General features: G+C 39.4%; 1 protein-coding gene across 1 annotated transcript in view; it reads left to right on the top strand.

Moving 5' to 3' along the window:
• The window catches only part of EPHA6 (EPH receptor A6), a 1,072,121-nt gene extending 1,064,544 nt beyond the window's left edge, over positions 1–7,577 (top strand). Inside the window, exons 17-19 of the mRNA XM_074998351.1 lie at positions 17–210; positions 5,858–6,007; positions 7,463–7,577. Of these exons, the coding sequence (XP_074854452.1) occupies positions 17–210; positions 5,858–6,007; positions 7,463–7,577 (459 nt within the window). The remainder of the gene's footprint in view (positions 1–16; positions 211–5,857; positions 6,008–7,462) is intronic.
• Positions 7,578–21,336: the final 13,759 nt, after the last annotated feature.

Raw genomic sequence — 21,336 nt, 5'->3', positions numbered from 1 at the left:
TTTTATCTTTGTTTAGGTTATACTGTCTATAGAAGAAGGTTACAGGCTTCCGGCTCCCATGGGCTGTCCAGCTTCTCTCCACCAACTTATGCTTCACTGCTGGCAAAAAGAGAGAAACCTCCGGCCGAAGTTTACTGATATCGTCAGCTTCCTAGACAAATTGATTCGCAACCCCAGCTCCCTTCATACCCTAGTGGAGGATGTACTAGTGTAAGACCCGCTTCAGTGCTCTTTCCTCAGACAGTCATGAGTGCCATCAGATAACAGTTGATTATGTGGGGATGGAATATCTGGACACAGCTCTGAGTTCAGGCAGAGTTTGGCTTTTAAGTGTTTTGAATTTAAAATCATGCTGAGCCTCTTATAAAGTGGATTTTATTATCAAACGAAAGTGGTGAAATTTCATACAAAAGGACTCTTTTCTCAAGCACATTCATAGCCATTTTTCTTTTGTAGTCCATCATTTTAATCTTATCTCCTGTGTTTGCTCTCAATGGGCTTGTCTACACTTGCCCCCAAGTTCGAAGGGGGCACGTTAATCCAAGCGACGAGAGATTACTAATGAAGTGCTGTGGTGAATGAGCAGCACTTCATTAGGCTAATTTTCCCCCTGCAGCAACTTCAAAGCTTCAAATTTCAAAGTGCCTGCCTGTGTGTATCCATGGGGTGCCTGCACTGCTTTGAAGTGCCTTTACTACCCAAAATTTTCAGAAGTAAAGGCACTTCGAAATTGCGTGGGTACTTCAAAGTGCCTGTGGCTACACACATGCTGGCACTTCAAAGTTTGAAGCGTCAAAGTTGCCACTGGAGAGAATTAGCCTAATGAAGTGCTGCATATTCAGCACAGCACTTCATTAGTAATCTCCCATTGCCCTGATTAACATGCCCCTTCAAAGACGGGGGCAAGTGTAGACACAGCCTATCAGTCTTTGGTCTCCATGAGGCTCCGTTTTCCACCTGTTGTTTGGTGTTTGTCCCATACCCTTGTTTTCTAAGTTCTCCCTTTAATTTTCCTCTTTCTTCAGTGCTCTGCCTCTTCACTTGAAAGAGAAAATAGTTCATGAACAGCTGATCAACTGCCTAAGAGTGTTTTCCTTCTAAATCTATTTACACGCCGTACTTGCTAAGTTGTGCTCTTCCTAGTGCAGGATTTCCCAACCTATGGGTCAGGAACCAAACATGGGTTGCCATTACATTTCAAAAGGGTCACCAGCTGGCCTGGGCAGCTCCACAGATGGCTGTTAAGAGCCATTCACACTGAAGTGGTTCCCAACTTCATAGTTGGATTAACAGCTGTCAGGCAGTTAAGACAATCAATTAAATTGAGAACCATTTTGGCTGCAGGGCAGGGAAGTGCATACCTTGAGGAGCAGCACCCAGTTCAGATGAGGTAGGGGCTTGAGTCCGAAGTTGGGAGGGAGGGCAGAGCTGATCAGCTCCCGGTGTCCAGCCTCTGCGGAGGCGGGGTCCCAGCAGACCCCAGCAGGTTACCGCAAATGGCACTGCTGACTAGGGCTTCCAGCTTTGGGGGTCGGGGTTCCTCCTGCACCTTGGTGACTGGCACAGCTGGCTGGAGCACCATGCCCCGGCTGGCTTCCAGCCGTAGGAGTCCCTGTGCCTCCCGTACCTTCCTCCAGCCTGTGAGTGACTCTTAGCCCCTGAGTGTGATTCCCCTAGCCCCCTGCAGCCCTTGAGTGTGACTCCCCAACCCGAGTGACACACCCTTATCCCCCTTCTGCCCAAGTGACTCCTAGCCCCTGAGCGAGACACCCTTAGCCCCCCAAGTCTGTATGTGACTCTCCTAGTCCTCTCCAAACCCTGCATGTGACTCCCCTAGCCCCTTCCAGCTCCTTCCAGCTCCTGAGTGTGACTCCCCTAGCCCCCTTCAGCCCCTGAGTGACTCCTAGTCCCAGTGTGACTCCCCTAGCCCCTGAGTGCGGGGTTTAAGCTAGGGGAAGCAGTTTGGGGATGAGTGTCTTTCCACTACCACAACTCTCATTAACTGTAGTAAATGTACCAGAGAGGTAGCCGTGTTAGTCTGTAGCTTCGAGAACAACAAGAAGTCTTGTGGCACCTTATAGACCAACAGATATTTTGGAGCATAAGCTTTTGTGGCAAAGACCCACTTCATCAGATGCATGACTGGGGGGTGATGGTTTCAGAGGGGTTTTTAAAGAGTGGGGTCCCAGTAAAAGGGAAGGCCAGAGCTGACAAGGTCTATTCAGCAAGGTGGAAATGGCCCAGTATCAACAGTAGTTATCAAAAGAGGAAAAAAACAAGTCAGATCAGACAGGGGGATGTGAGCATTTGTCAGAGTCTAATGGGGAGATATTAGCACCCAGAGCAGAGAAACTGCCTTTCACAGCTTACAAAGGCAGTTTCTCTGCTCTGGGTGTTCATATCTCCCCATTAGACTCTGACAGAGGCTCACATCCCCCTGTCTGATCTGACTTGCTTTTTTCCTCTTTTGATAACTACTGTTGATACTGGGCCATTTCCACCTTGCTGAATAGACCTTGTCAGCTCTGGCCCTCCCTCTTACTGGGACCCCACTCTTTAAATACCCCTTTGAAACCACCCCCCCACTCATGCCTCTGATGAAGTGGGTCTTTGCCCTTGAAAGCTTTTGTGCCAAAATGTCTGTCAGTCTATAAAGCCGTGTCTACATGTGCACGCTACTTCGAAGTAGCGGCACTAACTTCGAAATAGCGCCCGTCACGGCTACACGCGTCGGGCGCTATTTCGAAGTTAACTTTGACGTTAGGCGGCGAGACGTCAAAGTCGCTATCCTCATCAGGAGATGGGGATAGCGCCCTACTTCGACGTTCAGCGTCGAAGTAGGGACCGTGTAGTCATTGCGCGTCCCACAACTTCGAAATAGCGGGGTCCGCCATGGCGGCCATCAGCTGAGGGGTTGAGAGACGCTCTCTCTCCAGCCCCTGCGGGGCTCTATGGTCACTGTGGGCAGCAGCCCTTAGCCCAGGGCTTCTGGCTGCTGCTGCTGCAGCTGGGGATCCATGCTGCAGGCACAGGGTCTGCAACCAGTTGTCGGCTCTGTGGATCTTGTGTTGTTTCGTGCAACTGTGTCTGGGAGGGGCCCTTTAAGGGAGCGGCTTGCTGTTGAGTCCGCCGTGTGACCCTGTCTGCAGCTGTGCCTGGCACCCTTATTTCGATGTGTGCTACTTTGGCGTGTAGACGTCCCCTCGCAGCGCCTATTTTGATGTGGTGCTGCGCAACGTCAAAGTTGAACATCGACGTTGCCAGCCCTGGAGGACGTGTAGACGTTATTCATCGAAATAGCCTATTTCGATGTTGCTACATCGAAATAAGCTACTTCGATGTAGGCTTCACGTGTAGACGTAGCCTAAGGTACCAAAAGACTTCTTGTTGTTATAGTAAATGCAGTGTTATTATTTTATTAATATATTTCCCCTTATCTGTGAAATAACTATTCTGAATATATAAACATGAGGGGGTGCAATTTGATATTCTTGCCTCAGGCACAAAATTAGTTAGTTACAGCTCTGCTCTCCCACCCCACCCCACCCCGTTTTTGAATTGCCTTGGGTCACCAAGTCTTCCTGAATTGTCAAAATGGGTCCCTGTCTGGAAAAGGTTGGGAACTGCTACCTTAGTGGAAGAGGGCTATCAACAGAGCAAATCTATGGCACTACCATTCCACAACTACCCAATGCTTCCTCCTTCTTCCCAAAGTAATATTATGCACATATTATTCATAACCATAGTGGGCCAAACTCATTTGTTTTGTTTTGGGAAGATACAGACTAACATGGCTATCTCCCATTGTAGGTGTAAACGGAAATCAGTGAATTTGTATCAGGGATGACTTTGTTCCCACTTTTATTCATTAAAGGGCCCTCTGAATCTCTTAATACTTCATGGTATCACTTCAAGTTTTGAGTCAGTACCCAAGTCAGGCATAGGGTCTAGACCACTTGGGCAGCAGAAGAAGTGGAGAACAGGGGAACCTGGACCAGTGTGTGAGGAGAGGCTGGTATCTAGGGCTAAGGTTGGGGCTTTTGGTTTGCCATGGGTGAGCTTGAGGAGAAAAGCCATTAAGTGAATTCCGACTAGATTTAGATTTGAATTTAGACTTAGAACTGTGGCTGTCTGGCGACCCCAGACTTACATGATAGTTGGAGCTGGTTTGTTGCCCCACATTAGAGTCAGAGTTTGGAACAATTAGTGAAGTCATGCTAAGGATATGTTTGGAGTGCTATTTTACCTATAAGTTGCCCCGCTGAAAATAGAATATATCTTTCTTTTAAAAGGTACTCTCAAACACACATAAACCATCACATACTTGTTTTAGAAAATATCATTTCAAAGTTATACATAGGGATTAATTACAGAATAATGAGTCTTCAGAGTATTATAAACACATTTCTGCTGTTTATCTTGCAATCTAGTTAATTTTAGATTTATTTTAAAATAACTTCAGGTATTGCATTCATCCCTCAATCCCCTCTGCCCATTTTTGTGCTTTTACTATATTTCTTCATATTTTATAAACTGTTCCTTCCCCTCCTCCCATGTGCTCTGTGAAAGAACCACACAGACTGGTGTAAATAACAGACAAAGCGATAGTACACAATATCATGTACACAATGCCAAAAGTACAAAGTCACTTGGATCTGAGAGCACTCCATACCACTTGGAATGAAATTCAAAGGACATAAAGGGGTGGGAGAGGGGGAAGAATAGAGAAAGTTGTTTTCTCTAATCTCTTCAGTTAAAAATGTTGGGACAGTGGTGTGATTGAATTAGCTGTATCATTTTATTTTTGTTTACTACGATGCATAAAATCCCATGGAAATCAGACTATAAAATGTAATTTTTATTTGATCTTTAGATTTGTACTGCAGCTGTTGCAACCATTGCCTAATAATGTAGAAATAAACAGCCATTCCCTTTTTCATCTATTTTCTATGTAGATAAAGGTAAAAGTTATTACCCAGCATGGTATTAATACTTTTTCATTCTAACTGTTATTTTCCCATAATAGCCAAGGTTAAATTTGTTTTTATATCTTCTGCTTTGCTAGCTTTCAAAATTATGTCATCATCTTCTTCCCAAGAGTTTAAATTCTTTTTGAAGTGCTAGTACATATACATATTCCACAGTGTGCCCACATTGGAGAATTTTCTTGTCCACAGTACCCATTAGGGTGGCAGAGGCACCCTTTGGCTATATCTACACAGCAGCATTATTCCTGAATAAGCTATTCTGGAAGAGGTATTCCTCAACAGCTTATTCCAAAATAGCACAGCTACACAAAAATGCAGTTCAAAACAGCACACAGCTATTTCAAAATAGTAACAGAGAGAAAGCCATGCTAATCTATATACTACCAAAACAAAAAAGCAGTCAAGTAGCACTTTAAAGACTAACAAAATAATTTATTAGGTGAGCTTTTGTGGGACAGACCCACTTCTATTTCAAAATAGAGTGTCTACACACAGTACAGCCTATTTTGAAATAGAACCATTGTACACACTATTTCAAAATAGGCTCCATTCCCTGGCTGCATCTACACCACCTCTCCCTTTTGGAAGGGGCATGTAAATGCAGTGGATTGAAAATGCTAATAAGGTGCTGGTATGACTCTTCAGAGCCTCATTTGCATAATGGCAGCCACTCGCCACATTGAAAATGCTGTTTTTGAAATGCAAAATAGCCATGTAGACAGGATTTCTTTAACAGGAAGCCCCATTTTCAAAAGCACCCATCTTCTTGAAAAAAATTAGTCAACTTCTTGGTATAAAAATGTATCTACAAAAGCAAACCAGTGTTTATTTCATACTTCCTTACAAATGTTTACATTTTGTTTCTTTAGAATGCCAGATTCACCTGGTGAAGTTCCTGAATATCCATTGTTTGTTTCAGTCATTGATTGGCTAGAGTCAATAAAAATGGGTCAGTATAAAAATAACTTCATGGCAGCTGGTTTCACAACTTTGGATGTGGTTTCAAGAATGAGTATTGAGTGAGTATGTAAACTATTACTGGTACAGTGGGCATACTGCAGTTGCTCAGATGTAACTGTGAGAGACCCTATATAAATCCAGTATTTTGTCCCTGTGGAACAAAAGTATATTTGTACTTTGCTAATACAGTAAATAAAAGGAAAAATAAATTTTAATCTAAATATGGCAAGGATAGAATATGTGGTGCTCAAGGGACTCAGAAGATCTGGTTTCAATTTTTGGCTCTGCAGCATTCTTTTTGTGTAACCCATGTGAGATCAGTGGGAATAGTCTCGTGCAGACATATGGCGTTGCAACAGGACTTCATCCAGTCCCACTGAACCAATGGTAAAAGGAAATTTGCAGTAAACAGGATCAGGTCCAGGTTGCATTTATGCTAATCATATCTTTTCTGTGTTGGATGCTTAGCCAAGCACAGTGTTGGACTGTTCTTAATCCTGCTCCACTGAAGTTTAAGTTTTGTTATTGATTTCAATGGTAGCAGAATCGTGAATAATGAAGACGGTTGCATTGATATCTAATTTGACATCTTGCCACATATTGCGGCACACTTTGAATGTGAAGGGAGTTATATAATCATTTCTACAGTATTGGTTTTCTGAACATTGTACTATAGCTCAACTTTTTTTAAAAAATTCTGTTCTTGCCTCAGAGGATTGCAATGAGCCACATAAATGACTCCTTTGTCCTAAGGATTAATGTTTGTTTTAGGCAATTGAGAGCTAGTTTACTGTGTGAGGATTTTTCCTGTGTGAAGGTTTGACAACAGATCATGAGAAACTTCACTGCAGTTTTTAATCATTAGCATCCACTAGCTCTTTCTATTTGTCATTAAAGGCCAAATACTGCCTTCCTCATCCACAAATGGTGCTGAATGCAGTTAACTTGTTGAGAGATTCTACAGCTTAGGAGCACAATGCTTCATGGTGTTTACTTTGCCTCCTGTTCTAGGAGTAGTTAACGCAAAGGTGTACTGGGGGAGAAGCATGAGCAGAGCTGATGATTTGCTACTCTGTAGAGCTACAAACTGTTAGTCCTGTCCTGCAATAGTGAACATGAAGTGGTGTTGCTTGCCTCTGCAGCCTGTATGACAAGGACTCCTTCCCTTGTCCCACCCTCCAGAAGTTCTTTCTTTCTTTCTTTCTTTCTGCTTCTCAGGCTTGTGTCTGGGGGCTGCAAGAAGGATTTTTGACTCTTCAGCATACAGCAGAGAAGCTATATCCTAGCTATGAAAAGTGATTTTTTCTAAATGGCTACCTATACAGCTATAACATGGATGGTGGCACCTTTGAAAACCTACAAATTTAGAGCATTTTTACATACTCCAATTAAAAAATTGAACACTTCTGATGAACTACATTAATTTCTGAGCAATATGTGGAAGCAATTAGATTTTCTTCTGTGAGGCTTTATATGCATCTAAGAATGAATTTTAACCTTTCTTTATCTTACAGTGACATAAGGAGAATTGGAGTTGTACTCATTGGACACCAGAGACGAATATTAAGCAGTTTACAGACTTTACGATTACATATGATGCACGTACAGGAGAAAGGATTTCATGTATGAAAGTACTAGAAGCAACCTTGTTTTGTGCCTCAGCATTTCTAAAATGGAAGGTATACTCATTCCTTCCTCTTGTTCCTCCCAACTTCAAGAACTGCAGTCTCCTAATCAGACTATAAAAACACACTTCTATGTTAATGCTTCCAATGTGGATTTTTAATCACACTGCATAGTTCCTCCGTCAGTTATCTGCCAATACCATCATGACGCACTGCAAGACTGTTGCTACACACTGGTGAATAACTCAGCATGGATGTGTAACTTTGTACAAAAGTATTTGGGAAACTTTCATGGACTACTTTGAAAGTAATAGCTAATTTGGCCTGGTGTGGCTTCCTTATAGATGTATTTAGCATTTGATGGTAGATCAAAAAGTAATTGACTTTTTTTCATGTTTTGTGTAGCTTCCAATATCAAATGTGCAATCAGGAAAAAAAAAAGTTTGGCATAAATATTTCTTTTCTCTCTCAACTAAATCCAAATGTATGGATCAGATCTTAACTTCAAAATGTATGGACCTTAACTTTGTAATAGTTCAAATGCTGGAGAGCTGGTGCTTGAAAATGCTAGCAGAAATTACCAGTGATTTCATATAGTGAGTTCTTGTTCTATGTGATTAACTGGGGCGGGCATTAGAAAGAACTGAACTTTAAATCTTCCTGAGGCCCTGGGTTTAAGTTTATTTGTATAAGCATCTGACAATATTTTATTCTTTATATTTTAGAGTTGGTGGCAAAATTCATTCATTATTAGAATTTTCCATAATTTCTCATTCTTTTTAAATATTACATATCTATCATGCTGCTACCATGTGGTGAGAGCCCTTGGAAAGGCTTTTAGTGTAACAATTCTTAAGCCACACAGAACATTTGGTTGTTGGCCATACTGCACGCTTCAGTCACGTGGACTTCATAGAGCTTTCTGACCCAAAACCACAGGCGTCTGTTACTGAAGCTCAAGGAGAATCACCCTTAGTTTAGTTTTAGGGCTTATATAACTTCTGTGGGCCAGCTATTAAAGGGGAGATGAGATCCTTATATTTGAGCTGATCTGCCATACTATCCAATGGGGTCAATGGATACAAACAAACTGATCGGTACTGTAAGTTATGCTGTGAAAGTGTGGCATTAGTTACTACATTATATGTAGACAGAGAGAAAGGCATAGGACAGCAATGTAATAACATGTTGCCTTGAGTCTACTTTTATATATTTGTTTTTAGAAGTAAAAGCAGATTACAATGAAATGGAATTCTAGTTATTAACTAGCTGGTCTTTATTTAGTACAATCGTCTAACTTATATCTAAGATAATTCTCTTTAAAACTAGAACTCTGTTAATAGCCATATTTACATGCAAGAAAATGAATGCAAACGCCTAACACAATATTTGTACCTCTGTAAGACTTAAAGCTTTCATGCTCTATTCAGACAACTTCCACAGATATAGGGGGCTTCATTTTCATAACTTGCATGGGATGTGTGCTACTGTGACCCATGCAATGAGCGCATGTTGCATACTCTTACAGCCATGCACAGATTTACATGCATGTCACATATAAACTGGGTGCAGATGTTTGTGTTAATTTGTACGCCATAGTTTAAAGTTATGTGATGCTACACAATACACTTGAGCATTATTAATTTTTAGTTTAAAAGTACATTTGGGGCAATCAGTAAGATGTATGTTTATTATCAGACTAAGTAATGATAATGATATTTATAGTTTAATTTGCAGCTTAAAAAGCAAACTTCTTGACACTGGAAAAAGCTGCTGTTGTATATGAAAAGCAGAGAAGGAAGAGAAGGAGAAGATTCAGGAAGGTTTATCCTTCTATCTAGTTTCACACTGGGTCTGATTCACTGCTGATCCACTTTTATGCTCGTGTGACTCCACTGATTTCAACAGAGTAATGGTGGTGAATCAAGTGCATTTTTGTATAGTTTTTCTAAGTTCCAGTATGGGAATAGACAGCCTAAAGATATACAATTTACTGAATATGTTTTAAGAGCTTAGACCGCAGACACACGAATACATACAAGACAAACTTTACGCACGTGAGAAACTGCATAGAACATGACAGAATCAGCTGTGTGTGAGTTTCCAGGATCAAGGGCCCTTGATAGAACAAACTAGCTTTAGTTCTTCTACAAGAGGCTGTCCAAATTCCACATTTTTGTTAAAAGGAGTTCTCTTATAGAAAAAAGCATACCATTTTCATCATTTTATAAGGCTTTTTTTTTAAATAAGAACTTCAGATTCAAATCTAAAAGGTTATTTACTGCTTTGCTTTCCCTGTTAGCTGTCATTGCTTCTATCTCTACCAGTGTGCCAGTTGGGGGAGAGATCTTTGCAAGTGGCTTTTAAATTATGTAATGAAGATTGGGAGTCAAGAACTTGTTAAGGTATACTCCAGAATTACTCAAACTTCATGCAAATCTTCTGGGTGCATGTTTGTTCACTTCTGGACAGCTGGGTGCAAAGCTGCATGTTACCTTCACATTACTCCAGGTATGTCTCATGCGAATTTATTTCCAGATGTATCCCACTTTTGAAAACATATTTTAAATAGAACATAATATAATAATATTAAAACATCTATTAATCAAATATATTTTTATAAAAAATAAGAGTTTAAGTGCCCATGGAAAGAGCAACAGAGGATTCTTTTGGTGAGAACATTTATTTAAGGGGGTTGAAAAACAAGAATCGTCTCCTAAAGTTTGTGGGTTTCTATGGATGAATTTTGTTGTTGTCCTGGTGCATAACTCTTTCTTAATAATGATCTTGAGCAAAATTGCATTTACTTTGTATGTTTACTATCAGACTAAGTAATGATAATGATAATTATAGTTTAAAAACAGTATTTTTACTCTTGCTCAAACACGATTCCCACTCCATTGTTTCAACAGACAAAAGAAATGCCCATGAGATTTGGGTTTGCTTGTTTTTAATGTTCCGGTGAGGTTTTTTCAAAAGTGTATGTTTCCGTGTAGCTATCAATGTGTGCACAACATTGCCAGCAGCTTACACTAAAATGGATGGCTGTTTCTCCCTGATGAAAATTAGCTTCTCTTAGTATATGCATTTAAACTGATTTACTAGGCTATTCTTAAAAATTTAGCTCTCTGTGCACTCTGCTCAGTGGCCAAAACTGTTTATTGAAAGTGTTCAGAAAAAAGAAGGTGTTAGACAGGCAAATGCAAAACATTTATATTAAAATGTGGACACAGGAAAATTTGCTGACATAGTAACTTACAGTTAAGTCTTCACATACATTCTTCTCAATGATCTTATTGTCATTCACCGAGAATGAAATATTTCTATCTAGTATTGGCCTAAACAGGTTCTTTGCACCATTTAAGCCTTAAAAATAGGGCTCAAGTGAGACTTATTGCACTGGCCTCTGCATAGGAAGGAATTTCATCCCTAGTTCATAGTACTGACAGTTTGTTTGAAAGGAGGTAACTACAAAAGCCAAGGTGTGTAATATATTCTGTCCCTGAGATACTTACACACAATAGGTAGCATTAGATTCATTGCAAAGATGAGGGGTTTTCATGAGATGAAAGGAAAGGAATTGAAGGAAAATGGGTTTTAATTTGCCCTAATGAACAAGTTGCCTTTGTTCTGTTTTCTTTCAACATAAATTATACATGGTTGGTAGCAGCTCAGATGTGATTTTATGACAATATATCTACATTTTCAATGTAACACGATGGTTGAATTGAAAACAGTAGAGTGAAACATAAATTTAAAATGCTTGTATTATGCTCAGGGTTGGGGTTTTTTTTCACTTTGGCCTTCCAACTCTTCAAGTGTGTCCAGATACCTACTTGACTGATCATCATTAATGGAGGAATATTTCAATATATGGCTCACTGAAGTATTTTGATACTTGTTATCTTAGAATTATTTGTTTTCTGTTTCTTTAAATGTATTGGACAGACTCATTAGCTGCACCAAGCTTGTTGTCAATGCAGTAGGAAACAGGCCTAAATGTGGCTCTGAAATAACTTCCAGCCTTCTCCCCTTCCCCATCCTGGGGTTGGCTCTGGGTATAACTGGATCCCAGCAGAAGGCAGGGGAGGTACGTGTAATTTTCATTGCTTGGAATGGTCCCATGGAGCCATTCAGGTATCTGGGGACTGCTGTAGCATTGTACAGTGGCCAAATGCCCTCATGATTCTAATTTACCTTGGAATACCCTCTGCACTGAGTGGAAAAAAGCAGGTAGCAATTGAGCTGGCTACACCTGCTTTATGCTATCAGGGGATTGTCCTCTAATAGAGAAATCCTGAGATCCCCAGTTAGTACAGCTTCAAATCCCACTAAAGTGCCCTAACAAAAACAAAACACTTGCCCAAAAGACACATTCCATGCATTTGGATTACACAAATCTCTTCCTGCATCACATGCAGTCCTTCAAAGGTAGTAGTTCATGCTGTTCAAACAAAAACACAGGTCCTCAAATTACAGACTAGGCTACACAAACGCTGTATGCTTATAAAAAGGGTGTGCCCGTGGGTTATCACAGTTGAGATTTTCATAGTGGACTACTGAATTTAATTATACAAATTTTGTCAAAAATAATGTGTGGTTAACCCCCTTTTCCTTCCCCATGCCCTCAGCTTTGAAAATTTTAGCCAGTGTGCATTATACGTGTGTAGTTCCTGCCTTCTTATACGAAAATGTTCAACCCAAAGTAAATATATTAAAGAGCGCAAAGAGTGATTCTGAAACTGTTGTTTATAGAGAGCTGGCTGGTCACATGATACTGGCCCTCCTCCTAATTCCAGTCACTAAATTACATTTAAAAACATTGAACACTATCCTAAAGATACTTTTCATGAGAATAATTGTTGCAGTTGCTCTAGGGACAAATTGGGAGGGGATGTGTTCTTGAGTCAATGTCTCAATTAAGATTTGGTCTATATTTCAAAATAAAGCTTAAGATCTCCTGGTGTCATACCCCAAGTTGTTTATACAGCATAAATTATTCCCTTTTAAATATCATCATATAGGATCTCATCCTTCTACACACAGATAATTCAAGGGAAAGTCTCAAGGCAATGGACTTACTAGATTTTTTCAACCAGAGATATTCACATTTAGAAAAGAAAATAGACAAACGCGTATTATGGAGATAACATTTGCTTTTAAAAAGCCGTAAATGCTATGAGATTATAAATAATATTTTCGCATTATATTAAATAATATGACCCAGTTCACATCAGAGTATCTCTATGTGTTTAAGATGTACTGTAACAAAATACCTCTCAATTTTCTCTTACTGCAAAAAGATTTTTCAACTGTTTCATACAAACCTCTTCTATTAACCCTGTATAATTAACTGAGAAGCTAAGGAAATGGAAAACTTTATATTAAAGAAACCAATCACAAAATCATTTCAAGCTTTCTTACGTACTGTTTTTACTCTGTCCCTAATTTGTGATTTGTGAGCCACATTTAGGTAATGTCAGGTTGTGGACTATGTTTGTATATCAAAAATAACACATGTACTATATTAAGTTGCTATACAAGGCCCAAATCTGCAAATACGTAAGTATGCAGGACTTCAATATGACTACTCATATGAGTAAAGGTAGGCAGAGATTTAAAGTGTTTGTAGGATTGGAGCTTTAATAAGTATGTATAAAGCAACAAATAAAAAAAAATAAAATTAATGTTAACTTCAATACCATATTTTGTTGATTCAGGTAGAAGTCTAATCTCTGTGACATTCTTACAAAATCTTCTGATTATATCTTTCTTTAATATGTTGGAAGATTTTGTTCAGTTCTTGACTTTATTTAGGGAATGCTATTTGTTTATGCGACTATTCTTTTATACGCACAGCAGGAAATTAGCTAATTCTCCAAATTTACCATTAAAAATTAATGGACACACCAACGCCTCTTCATTAGTGGTGATTTAATGAGCTTAGTATAAATGAAGTAGAGAAAAGAGCAAACCAAAATCCTGGATCCACTAAGACTCCTAAACTTTGGACAACTCTCTCTCACCGTTTACGTACCTGAAGTGGGCTTCCTTAAATTATCCCCCAATAAGTACTGTTAGGCTATGTCTAGATTACAGAGATTTGTTGACAGAAGTTTTTATCAGAGGACATCTTCCAACAAAATTGCTGTCAATAGATCACGACTAAACTCCCAAGCGGATCATGAGAGCAATCCGCTCTGTCAACAGAGAGCAGCTGGACTACCTGGCTGCTCTGTCGGTAAAAGGGCCAACTGGAAGCACAGTAGACAAGGCTGCCTGATGTCCCAGAAGCCCTGTCTGTTGACAGAGCCCCACCCTCCTTCTCCCAGGAACATCCAGACCAGCTTTCTGTTGACAGCTCTCTGTCAACAGAGGTGTTATCTCCCATGGGGCACGGGATACAGCTGTCAAAAAAAGTGCTGCATTCTGTCAACTGACTGTTGACAGAACGCCTTGGGAATCTGGACACTCCGTGGGTTTTGTTGGCAGCCATTTTGCTGACAAAACCCTCTATTGTAGGAATAGCCTTAAAGAAAATTTCAACTATTATACTGCATACAGGAATACATCTAGAAATTCTGTATCTCCTCAGAAATACTATTCACAAGTTAATTTATTCAATTTAAAAATCACCCCCAAATAAACAGAACCTACCAACCCACAACCCAATGCAAATGTTCATGTGGCATCTCCTTATCTTGTTTTATTATCTTGCTAAGGTGATACATGTCACAATAATTTACGATCTGCCCCTCTTAATACCACTCCTTATTGGTAATTTTTTCTCTTTTTAAGAATTTTTGTTTCCTCTATGTATGTTACAGATATGCACAGTTATACCAAGCAAAATCCCTTAATGCCCTGTGTCCAAAGTAAAATGATAAATTTTAAATCATTTAGCATTATTTTACTGTCAGTTAATGAAGGGTGCTGTTACAAATAAAGTGAAATAAAAGTTAAAGCTTTTGATTAATCACAGTTAACTCATGCGATAAACTAAAAAAAATTAATTGTGAATAATTTCAGTTTAACTGAACTGTTAAACAATAAAATACAATTGAAAATTATTAAAAGTTTTGGATATTCTTCTACATTTTCAAATATATTTATTTCCATTTCATCATGGAATACAGAACGTATAGTGCTTACTTTGTATTATTCTATTACAAATGTTTGCACTGTAGAAATGGTAAAAGAAATGGTAAAAGAAATATTTTCCACTTCACCTCAAGTACATCTCTTTATTGTGAAAGTGAAATATACAAATGTAGATTTTTTTTTGTTACATAACTGCATTCAGAAACAGAACAATGTAAGACTTTATAGCGCCTACAATTCCACTCAGTCCTACTATTACTTCCACCAATGGTGAAGAGAAAGAAGGCTGTTTGCATTTCTTATTCACAATGTAACCTGAAAGTGAGCATAGGCATACACAAGGTATGTTTGTAGCTGGAAATGCAAGGTATTTACATGTCAAATATAGGTATAAATGTTTTTATACCTCTTCAGTTACCTGTCTAGGGGATGTGCTTCCATTATGATGATGTCCATTTAAAAATGCCTTAATTAAATTTATGACTGAACTCCTTGAAGGAGAGTTACATGTTTCCTTTTGACAGAGCAATACTCTGATGCAGAAATTTCAGAACCTCAGCTACCAGAAAGGAAAATCAACCTTCTCATGGTCACATCTAACTCAAATAGTGAAAATAAATGCGTCAGTCCTCACTGTCTTGTCTCATAATCTAGCAGAATGTGTCATCGGCATGGATGCATGTCCTCTGGAATGATGGTTGAAATATGAAGGGACTTATGCCTCTTTAATATATCTGATATGTAAATATCTTACAACACTGATTATAGTAGTGCCAGGCAAATGCCTGTTCTCACTTTCAGATGACATTACTAGCAGCAGACAGCAGACAGCATTTTATCCTGCAAATATAAACAAACTTGTTTGTATGAGCAACTGGCTGTACAAAAAGTAAGACTGAGTGGACTTTCTAGCCTTCTAAAGTTTTACATTGTTTTATATTTGAATGCAGTTATATTTTGTACATAATTCTACATTTGTAAGTTCAACTTTCACCCTAAAGAAATTGCTTTGATGTACTCCTAGTAAGTGAATTAAAAATACTACATATTTTGTTTTTGCAATGCAAATACAATAAACAAATATAAAGTTAGCACAGTACACTTTGTATTCTATGTGGCAATGGAAATAAATATATTTGAAAATATAGAAAACATTCAAAATATTTAAATGTTTAAATTGAATGTGATTAATTGCAATTAATTAATAACCGGACAGCCCTAATAAATATGTTTCTCCTAGGCGTTACCTTTATTAGATTCCTGATTCAAACCCATATTTCATTGGGATCATCACGTTTTGAAAATTCCTAAGGCATATACCTATCATCCATTAGCAGAGTTTATGAAAGGATGCCTTTTTTACTTACCCCTTCTTCCCCCAAAAAATGAGTGAGTTAAGTTTGAACCATAACCTTTTCATATAAAGCTACAGATTGTTTTAGGGTTGTTAGTTTTTACACCTTTTGCAACAATGTTTGTCGTGAAAGCAAAGGACCCTTTTCAACTGTAGTGGCAACTTTTCTCTCTGGGAGTACTCAAATACAGTTACTACTGCAGGGATGAATATGATTCTGAGTTCTTAGCTAAGGCTTCATTCCTGCTCATGTTGAAGTCAATGTCAAAATCCCCAACTACTTTAGCAGTACAGAATACATCACAGACATTACCACTGTAATTGAAAACCTATAAAATCAGCGAACATATGGCCTAATTCTGGTAGGTGCTAGGCACCTGCAACTCCTATTGACATCAGTAGGGCTGGTAGGCATTCAGCACCTTTGAAAATCATGTGTATATTTTGTGTAAACTCAAAACTACTTTGCAAATACTTCCATGCAGCAGAAAAAAAAGGTCTTGTGATGCTGAAAATCTGTATGCAAAACTGCATTTATTAATTGATAGTGGACTATATTCTAGTAAATAGTGTCTGAGAGGTAGCTGTGTTAGTCTGTAACTTCACAAAACAAAAAAAGGAGTCCTGTAATACCTTAAAGACAAACAATATTACTTATTAGGTGATGAGCTTTCACGGGAAAGACCCACTTCTTCAGATCTGGAGAATAGCTAATAACCGAGAGGAAAAAAACTGAGAAATCAGCTAGACACCAAATTACAAAGGGAGACTTCTGAATTGGAATTAATTTTCAAATCTGATAACTGCCATGGTGGATTCAACAAAGATCTCAATTATCTTATGCATTACAAGGAAAATTTCCCCGCCTTTGATATTCACAGTGATGGCAGACATCCCACTTAACTTAATAGACACTTTCAGAAGTCTTTTTTCTCTCCCTCCTTCCTTTCTTTTCCCACCCAGGTTTTTTTCTCTTAATTTTTGTTTTCTATCAATTCTTTCTCTCTCTCGGTTATCAGTTATTCTCCAGTTCTGAAGAAGTGGGCCTTTCCTAAGAAAGCTTATCACCTAATAAATAATATTGTTAGGCCATGTCTATGCTACAAAGTTTGTTGACTGGGCTTTTGTCAAGAAAACTCAGGGAGTGTCTCCACACAAAAGGCATTTTGTTGACAGAGTCTTGACAAAATGGACCACTTTCCCCAACAGTGTTATCCTTCTCCACGTTGAGGAATAACGCTTCTGTTGACGGAGCTCTGTCAATAAAAGTGCAGTGTAGATGCTCCGAGCCCCTTGTGTTGACAGACAGAGCTTCTGGTTCACTGGGCAGCCCTGTTTGCAGAGCTTCTGGTCAGCCATTCAGTCGAGAGAGGAACAAGCAGTCTGGCTGCTCTCTGTCGATGGAATGGATTACTCTTTCAATCTGCTTTTACGTGTACATGCAACCTGTCGACAGAAGTTTTGCTGGTAGGTCTCTTCTGACAGTGACTTCTGTTGCCAGATAGCTATAGTGCAGATGTAGCCTTTGTCTTTAACGTGCTACAAGATTGCTTTACCTTCTAGTGAAGCAACTTTAATTTAGTCAAAGACAGCAATAATTTTCTTTCATCTATTTTGTCTTCAATATTATTTCAAAAATATGCTGTTTCCATTCAGAGAAAATATGACAAAAGCATAGCTGTTACCCTCAAAATGTGAGTTTTGATTTTGAGATGGAATGTACTGGTTTTTCTAATTGTGCTTGGTATGTTTTCTTAGGATGGCCTCTAATTCCATGTATTGGGCTTTAAACATGTATGAATTCAAAAGGGGTTTTAATCTCGTCTTTGCTGTGAATTTAGGTTGTACATTATTAAATGACTGCTCATCATAGTTTGCTGTTCTAGCATAGCCATAAAATGTATTGACGTATGTGTATATATAAATATATATTTGATGAAAAACATTTTAGGCAATATATATAAAAAGTTGTGTCAAAATTTAAAGATAAAGGACATCTAAAGTTGCAGTATAATCAGACATGAAAAATACTTTACTAGTAAACAGTGGCCTCTGCACAGATCTTTATCAATATTCCAAAAACCACCTCTTTGTAAAGATCCCGCCTAACACTTGTAGTTTGGCATTGCTTCCTTTCTCCTCAGAGATGCATTTGACTATTAAGAACTACCTGTATCTAACTTACCTTTTCTCCCATACAAAAGTAGCCATTGGGTGTTGTACTTTTAAGTTGTGCCATTTAGTGATTCTGAACATTGAAAAATGTGCCTGTGCCATATTGCAAACAGCAAGCATGACAGACCATTTTCACAGCTGGCATAGTTATTCTCCTCTGGACACTCCCCACCATTTAAAATCACCTTTCTTTATGTAATATGCTTCCTAAACATATTTCAAATGCATTTTAGTTTCTCTCAAGTTGTAACAGGGTTACAGGATTAACTGTGAAATAGAAAGTTTAAAATACCGAACTTCAACCCTGAGAAGAATGTGGGAGCCTATCTATTTTTCATCATAAGTAAAGTAATTCATACTTACTTGAAGGTGGTATTATTTTTTTCCTTTTTTTAAATCTACAATATGAAGATACAATGTTCCATGTAAATTTCATGTGCTGGCATGCTTACCAATTAATCATGTAATAGACTGCTCAGCTCTCAAAACTGAGGTGTTTTTAAGATAAAATGCATTACATATGCCATCTATTTGCAGAACGAATATGGGGTTTGGCAAAGCTACCTGCTGAGCAACATAATAAGATTTTTGTACAAAGTACAAGTTACTATTACTGTATTTTATTTTTCTATGATTTCCTAAGAGGCATTACCAGGTCTTACAGATGGTGTAAGCCTATTTATTAAGATATTTATTAGTAAATAAAAGTTATAGTACTGGTGGTTATTTCTGAGTTCATGCTTTTTGCTTTACCTTAATTTATGCTTACGATATACAGTAAAACAACTCAGATATGATATATATGTAAAACGTCTTCTAATTTTGGGGATACTTCAGGATGTCTTTTACATCATAAAGGTTCAGAATCAGTGTGGACTGTAGTATGCATGTCACTATAGATTCTGTACTCTGATAAAAGTCTTCACAAAATGTGCATGCAGTTGGTAATGATAAAGAACTGTACGTAATGTGATAATCCTCAAACTGCAGAAATCCGCAAGATCTGATCCCATATACATAACACCATTGTCTCCTACAAAAGAAACACTATTTATCTGCATCAAAACACTTTTAAAAATTTGCTATTAAAGCTCTCTAATTTCATTAAGTCTCCATAAACTGGGTCTGTGAGCATTGTTCACTGAAAAATGCTATGTGCAACTTCTTCTCTGAAATGGCAACAGAGACTTGATTTCCCAGTAACACATGGCAAAAGGTTTTTTAAACAGATGTTAGTTATCATTGTTTCATTAATCATATAATACCATAGTTATACATTGGGCTTTAAAACAGAAAAACTGCTAAACAAAATACTCAATCGTAGCCCCCAAAAGTTTAAAATGTAAAAGCATGAGCAGGTTTTTCTTCATATTGCCTTACAAACTGTACAAAACTAAACAGAGAAGTGTGACTAATAGTGGTGTAATGCTAGATTTCTGGTATTAAAACCTGCTTCCTAACTTGGGAAAAGGGCTCTACAGTGCATACAATATAAAGTGAGCTTTTCATTTAATTCTGACTGTAGTGAGACCTGTGGTCATTCTTACCACTTCAGTGAATTCAAGAATGTAGCTTCAATTCTTGAATACTGAATGATTTGAAAAAATAGGAAACAAAACCTCATTGCACTACTGTGTCTACACTGGCAACTGAATAACAAAATACTTGCTATTCAGAGATGCTAAACATCCCAACCTCTGGGGTTGGCCTTCAAGAAAATGGCACTCTAGGCAAACTTGCATTTTGGTGCCTCTGGCCCCTCTGAAGCTGCGTCTACACGTGCACGCTACTTCGAAGTAGCGGCAGTAACTTCGAAATAGCGCCCGTCACGTCTACACGTGTTGGGCGCTATTTCGAAGTTGAAATCGACGTTAGGCGGCGAGACGTCGAAGTCGCTAACCCCATGAGGGGATGGGAATAGCGCCCTACTTCGACGTTCAACATCGAAGTAGGGACGTGTAGACGATCCGCGTCCCGCAACATCGAAATAGAGGGGTCCTCCATGGCGGCCATCAGCTGGGGGGTTGAGAGATACTCTGTCTCCAGCCCTTGCGGGGCTCTGTGGTCACCGTGGGCAGCAGCCCTTAGCCCAGGGCTTCTGGCTGCTGCTGCTGCAGCTGGGGGTCCGTGCTGCATATACAGGGTCTGCAACTAGTTGTTGGCTCTGTGTATCTTGCACTGTTTAATGAAAGTGTGTCTGGGAGGGGCCCTTTAAGGGAGCGACTTGCTGTTGAGTCCGCCCCGTGACCCTGTCTGCAGCTGTGCCTGGCTCCCTTATTTCGATGTGTGCTACTTTGGCGTGTAGACGTTCCCTCGCTGTGCCTATTTCGATGTTGGGCTGAGCAACGTCGAAGTTGAACATCGACGTTGCCAGCCCTGGAGGACGTGTAGACGTTATTCATTGAAATAGCCTATTTCGATGTCGCAACATCGAAATAAGCTATTTCGAAGTTGGGTGCACATGTAGACGTAGCCTGAGTGTGGTACCCTCCTTTTGACCATGGTTCCCATTGGCTTCCCACACTGCCTTCATTCCAAAGGCCTGCTCCCATTTCTGTGCCTGTAATTCCTGCACCTCTGTCACTGTTAACCCCCATCCCCTCCTGCACCCAGGTGGGAAAACTGACATGGATACATGAAGCAATTGGCATTGCTACTTGCTCACCACAGAACTGCGTCTCTTCTACCGTGAGGAGAGAGTGACAAGCAACATCATGGCTCCCTGCATCCAGGAGAGAGAGGGAAGGGAGAAGGCAACCATCGACCTGCCAGCTGTGTGGAGCAGAGGGAGTAGCCAGGGGAAAAGCAGCTCTGTTGCTGGCCAAGCGCAGCCAAGGGGAGGGGCTGAGCCAGAGAGAAAGAAGTATTGTGACCACTTGATTTCAGCACACGGGGGAGCACCGGGTTGGGCCATACCCAGCACCTTCAATGGCAGGTCACCGTGGGCAGCCACCCCAGCAGCCAGGACTACCCCCTCCCACCCAGCCTGCCCCTCCCTCCCAAAAAAACAACCACAAAAGTTTTGCCATGGTAAGTGCCAGTATGTTGTCAGAAAGAATTGCTGGGGTGGAAGTTGTTGGTAAAAATGGTTACAAACGGCAGCTACCCTACACAACTTTTTAGCGACAAAACC

Source organism: Carettochelys insculpta, chromosome 1 (assembly GCF_033958435.1).
Source record: "Carettochelys insculpta isolate YL-2023 chromosome 1, ASM3395843v1, whole genome shotgun sequence".
In the NCBI taxonomy this organism is placed as follows: Eukaryota; Metazoa; Chordata; order Testudines; family Carettochelyidae; genus Carettochelys; species Carettochelys insculpta.
The sequence above is the reverse complement of the archived record's forward strand: the minus strand, read 5'-3'. Positions and strand labels throughout refer to the sequence as shown.